The sequence below is a fragment of the Myotis davidii genome, unplaced genomic scaffold (genome assembly GCF_000327345.1).
Source record: "Myotis davidii unplaced genomic scaffold, ASM32734v1 scaffold130, whole genome shotgun sequence".
NCBI classification, from domain to species: Eukaryota; Metazoa; Chordata; class Mammalia; order Chiroptera; family Vespertilionidae; genus Myotis; species Myotis davidii.
Window position 1 is genome coordinate 3,911,187 of NW_006285040.1, and position 5,699 is coordinate 3,916,885.

At 39.0% G+C, this 5,699-nt stretch overlaps 1 protein-coding gene across 2 annotated transcripts in view; it reads left to right on the forward strand.

The window, feature by feature from the left end:
• Positions 1–4,263, forward strand: part of ATG12 (autophagy related 12) — an 11,720-nt gene extending 7,457 nt beyond the window's left edge. Inside the window, exons 3-4 of one of the 2 annotated variants that reach the window (XM_006755270.2) lie at positions 2,575–2,637; positions 3,911–4,263. In XM_006755270.2, the coding sequence (XP_006755333.1) occupies positions 2,575–2,637; positions 3,911–3,970 (123 nt within the window). In that variant the 3' untranslated portion in view covers positions 3,971–4,263. The remainder of the gene's footprint in view (positions 1–2,574; positions 2,638–3,910) is intronic. The other variant, XM_015558448.1, reaches the window with a different exon arrangement.
• The last annotated feature ends 1,436 nt before the right edge of the window (positions 4,264–5,699 follow it).

Consider the following 5,699-nt stretch of genomic DNA (forward strand, 5'->3'; position numbering starts at 1 on the left):
ACTTGATTCTTGCGCTCCTCTGGTCTGCTGTCGGGAGTCTGTATAATATTCGTTATTTCAGTCCATGTATGCTTAATTTCTAGTTGGTTCCCCATCATAAAATCGAGGGTCTCATTAGTTTTCTTGTAGATCTCATTAAGTTTATCGGCGGCTTCTAGACAGTTCTCGAGAGACCTTAAAAGTGTGGTTTTGAACTCTATATCCTCCATTTCTGTCAGTTCTGTCCTGTTTCTTTGTCTCCACATTTTTTATGCTTTCTTGGTGCACCCCCTTGTGGTCTTTGTGCGCAGTCTTGTAGTTAAGCCTTGATTGTTGTACGTAACACTGGGGGGGATTTGATCTCCAGGCCAACAGGCTGTGAGACTCAGCTGTCTGCAGTGGGGGAACTTCTGTCCTCTAGGGAGGTGCTAATCTAGCCTTTGCCTAAGGCTATTCCGCAAATGCCTCTGTGCAAAGCTTGGGCAGGGCGGGTCCCAGGGGATCAACAGGGTGGGCGGAGCGAGCAGTTATGGCTGCTCTCAGTACCGTCCCCAGAGGCTCTGCCTCTCAGAGTCCCAGCAATCACTGCAAACCTCGGAGAGAAAGCTGCCCTCGAGTTCTGACCGATGCCAGACAGTCCCGCTTCTCCCGTGTGAGTCTGGGTCCCCAGAGACTTGCCCGAAACTGGAGTTCAGAGCCTGAGACTTCCTGCAGATTGAAACAGACAACCGTGCCCTCAGCTGCCAGCCCGCTCCGCACGCACCTCCGCATCTTTGTATTTTCCGCACTGCACCTCCTCTGAGTCTCGGTATGCTGTTCTCTTTCCTTCTAGTTGTAGAATTTCCCCTCAGCCAGCCTTCCTGTGCTTCTGGGTGATGTCCGTTTCGTCTTTTAGTTGTATATTTGAAGTGGTTGTGCAAGGCAGCAATCTCCGGTGTTTACCTATGCCGCCATCTTCGTTTCTCTAATTATTATTTTAAAATAATAATTAAAGCTAATGTATATTGAGTACATATACCAGGCACTGGTGCTATCTCATTTTATGTTTCCCAGCAGCTCCAAGAAGTATAGGTGCTATCATTTTCCATATTATAAATAAGGAAACCAGCTGAGAAAAGGTGTTTGTATTTAGAGCCAGAACTCAAACCTGGATCTGTCTCAGTAGAGCCTCTGTTTTTAATTACCACACTGAATCCTCTAAAGGAGAAATGTAGTCATTATTTGTTTTTATTACAGTTGGTGACCCAAATAGTGTCTATCAACCAACTGTTTATTCTGATATTATTGGGCTTTAAAGGCTATATTAAGTCCAGGAAATTTTAGTCTTAGAATTTGACTATAGACAAGGTTAATTGATATGTTACCTGCAAATAATGTTTTATTTTCTAAAAGGAAAATTATCAGAAGCTACTAAGACACTGTCCTTTTGTATCTGCAGTAATTTTTTTTTAAGTACAGGTTTCCCCCACTATATAAAAGAAGAACATTCCTATGAAATCTTTTCTAAGCCAAAATGGCATAAAACAAAAAGGTAATTACCATTAATTTATGTGAAAAAATTTTGTGCATACCAAGATCCCCTCAAATAACCCACCAAACCGTAATACACTTAATTATATCCAGTTTTATGCTAAGCATAACACCCTTATGAGCTCTTTTAGGTATTCTGATATTTTAGGTCACATTTTGCTAACAGATGTATAAAATTGAGATAAAGCACAGATGCGTACAGACACAGTCCAAAGCTATGCTGGCTTAATGCCAAGATGCAGAGTGTAGTTCCCACTGAAAGAGATTGGCAGCAGGGCCAATCTCACCGTTTCTGTAATGGCTCACTGCAAAACATGCTGAATGTTATTTTTGCTTTCTTCATAAAAGTGAAAATCCTCTTAGGATTTCTCAGTTAAAACAGGTACTAATGTAGGTCATTCAAAACATGAACTTTCAAAAAGCAGAGGATACATGTATTAGAGAGTCTTAATGAAAACAGACTAAACTGGAACATTGAACAATGAATCCTTTAAAGAACAAGGTTATAAGAACATTAGGTTTCATTATGTTACCATCTTATTTAGCTACAAGTGACTTTACAGTAGTGGCACCCAGCCTGGAGTTCAGTACTTTTATGAGTTTTCAGTGTAGGTAAAGGTAAAAAAAATCCAACTGAATGTTATTACCCAAGAAAAATGCTCACACTATTTCAAAGATTTCCTGATTTTATACTGTGTATGAAGTTTTGTTAGGAAAAATTCTGTCTTTAAAATGAGTAGTTGGAAAAAGTAATACTTTTAATAATTTCTTGAATAAATCTTCAAAAGCTATTTGTAGAAACATTTAAAAGTTATTAGTTTTAATCAGTAGGAACCACTGCTCTAGAAGCCAAAAATCTGGTTTTATTCCTCCAGGTAGGAACTAATCTTCATAAAGATCTCATTAGTTGACTGATTTATGAGAAGTAGGAAAAGGAGTTGAAGGAAATTTCTTTCAGTTCTGAAGACAAAAAATTTGAAAGAGCTGGCTGATTGAACCCCAGAAAAATACAAATTAATCAGGATACCATTAAAAATGAATTGCCTTTTTTCTTTTCTTTTGCAGTTTATTTATGTGAATCAGTCATTTGCTCCTTCCCCTGACCAGGAAGTTGGAACCCTCTATGAGGTAAAACATAACCGCTTTATTTTTTTAATAAAAGATGCACATCTGTGAATAGTATTATTAATTAACATAATTATTTTAAGAAATGCTATTCTTAATTGCCTCTTAGGAAAAAAGATTACTTTCTTGTTTTCTGTTATATCTCTTAACACCTTGAACATTTACTACCTCAATAAATTACTCAGTGATTAAAAAATTAAGGAATGAATAATACAGACAGAAGATGAATTTGAATGAATAATACAAACAGAAGATGTCCAGAAAATAAGGCCGCCTTTTTAGCCTAATTTGTTTCTTTTACATTGTTTATATATTTAGTAACCCAGATTTGCTTCCAAGAAATTTAAAAGTCTACATAAAAATGACTGTATTCCCCATGCTAACAGTTTCATGACAAAAATCATTATAGTATACACATTAGCACCGCTAGTAGAAAACAGTACATATATTACAGTTAAGAGATATAGAGAAAGGGCAAGATTAAAATATGTAAGCCCATCCATGCCTATGATGTTTAAAGGACAGGTTTTATTCAATACTAGAGGCCTGGTGCATAGATTCTGCACCGGTGGGGTCCTCAGCCTGGCCTGCAGGGATCATGCTGAAACCAGCTCTCTGACATCCCTCAAGGTGTCCCGGATTATGAGTGGGCAGTTCTCGGGTAACGCACCCCAGAATCAAGCTCCCACCTCTCTGGGTCCGAGGTACAGGTGAAGCAGAATCAGGGCTGACAGTGCTCCATCTACAATCTCTAACCCACGGCCGATTCCATGAGACTCCCTCCTCTACTGGTCGGAGCATCATAGCTACCAGGCAAACAGTTTAACAGTCACTTAAGCTCATATATATAGATTACTAAAGGCTCAGTGCACGAAATTTGTGCACGGGGGGCGGAGGGGGTGCGTGTCCCTCAGCCCAGCCTGCACCCTCTCCAATCTGGGACATTCCTCTCACAATCCAAGACTGCTGGCTCCTAACCGCTCACCTGCCTGCCAGCCTGATCGCCCCTAACTGCTCCGCTGCTGTCCCAGTCGGCCCCCAACTGCCCTCCCTTGCTGGCCTGGCCCCCTTGTGTGAGGGTATGATGGTCAATTTACATATTACCTCTTTATTACATAGGATGATTACTGATGTGTTAACATAGCAACTTGCATCTTTTGAAAGAAATGGCTTTGTAGATAATTTACACCTATATGTATAAGGATATTTATGATACGTATAACATCTTTTCTTTCATCAAAGAATTAAGTTTGTTGCTGTTATTTTCTTTTTGTAGTGTTTTGGCAGTGATGGTAAACTGGTCCTACATTACTGCAAATCTCAGGCATGGGGATGAAGGACAGAGAAAAAGATCTTGATAACTTCACAAAGGACACAGCTCTGAAAAGTTTGATACTTATGGCAAGATATTTGTGGATATGATCTCAGCATGTTATCTGCTAAGACCCATGTTTATGCATGTAAAAATCCATAGAGTTGACCCACAAAAATGTGATTTGCATTAATACAGGAGTCATCGTGAAAGAGTGACATTAGAGTATATACAGCACTACAACTATTGCTCCAGATATGCCTCCAGGATATTGAAAAGGAGACTAAGATTGTATAAAGCCTCTTTTTTGTTTGTTGTGTGTTTGTTTAATTTATCTTTATTGTTGAAAGTAATACAGATGTCCCCTTTTTTCCCCCATTGACCCCTTTTTGGCTGCAGAGGTCTTCACTTCACTATTGTCTGTGTCCATGGGTTATGCATATAAGTTCTTTGGTTAATCTCTTCCTACCCACCCCACCTTCCCTCTGAGATTTGACTGTTTGTTCCATGCTTCTATGTCTTTGGAGCTATTTTGTTCACCAATTTATTTTGGGGTCTAGAGTCCACATATGAATGAGATCATGTGATACTTGTCTTTTTCTGACTGACTTATTTTGCTTAGCACAATACTCTCCACGTCTCTCCATGCTGTCTCAAAGGGTAAGAGATCCTTCTTTTTTATTGCTGCATAGTATTCCAATGTGTAAATGTACCACAGCTCTTTTTTTTTAGGTTTCTTAGAGTATATTCCTAGAAGTGGGATTACTGGGTCAAATGGCAGTTCCATATTTAATTTTTGAGGAAATTCCATACTGTTTTCCATAATGACTGCACCAATCTTCATTCCCACCAGCAGTGTACTAGGGTTCCCTTTTCTCTACATCAGGGGTCCTCATACTTTTTAAACGGGGCCAGTTCATTGTCCCTCAGACCGTTGGAGGGCCGGACTATAGTTTAACAGAAAAAACTATGAACAAATTCCTATGCACACTGCACATATCTTATTTTGAAGTAAAAAAACAAAACGGGAACAAATACAATAATTGTATTTGCATGTGGCCCGCGGGCTGTAGTTTGAGGACCCCTGCTCTACACCCTCACCAGCACTTGTCATTTGTTGACAAAGGAGGCAAGAGCATATAGTGGAGTCAAGACAGTCTATATTCAATAAGTGGTATTCGGAAAGTTAGGTATATGCGAAAAAATGAAATTAGACTACCAACTTACACCATACACAAGAACAAACTAAAAAAAAATGGTTAAAAGACTTAAAAGTAAGTCTTGAAACCATAAAAATTCTAGAAGAAACCACAGACTGCAAAATCTCAGACATCTCCTGTAGCAGTATGTTTGCTGATATATCTCCTAGGGCAGGGGAAACAAAGGAGGAAATAAACAAATGGGACTACATCAAAATAAAAAAACTTCGGCACAGCAAAAGGAACCATCAAAAAATGAAAATGGAGCCCACTATAGGAGAATAAATTTGGCAGTGATACATCTGATGGGTTAACATATATAAGGAACTTGTACAACTTAACAAAAGGAAGAAAAACCAATTAAAAAATGGGCAAAGGACCTAAATAGACACTTCTCCAGAGCGGACATACAGAAGGTCAAGAGACATGAAAACATGCTCAATGTCCTTAATCATCAGAGATGCAAATTAACACAACAGATACCACCTCACACCTGTCAGAACGGCTGCTATCAACAAATCAACAAAACCTCTTTTTATAAGTTCTTAAAAAGA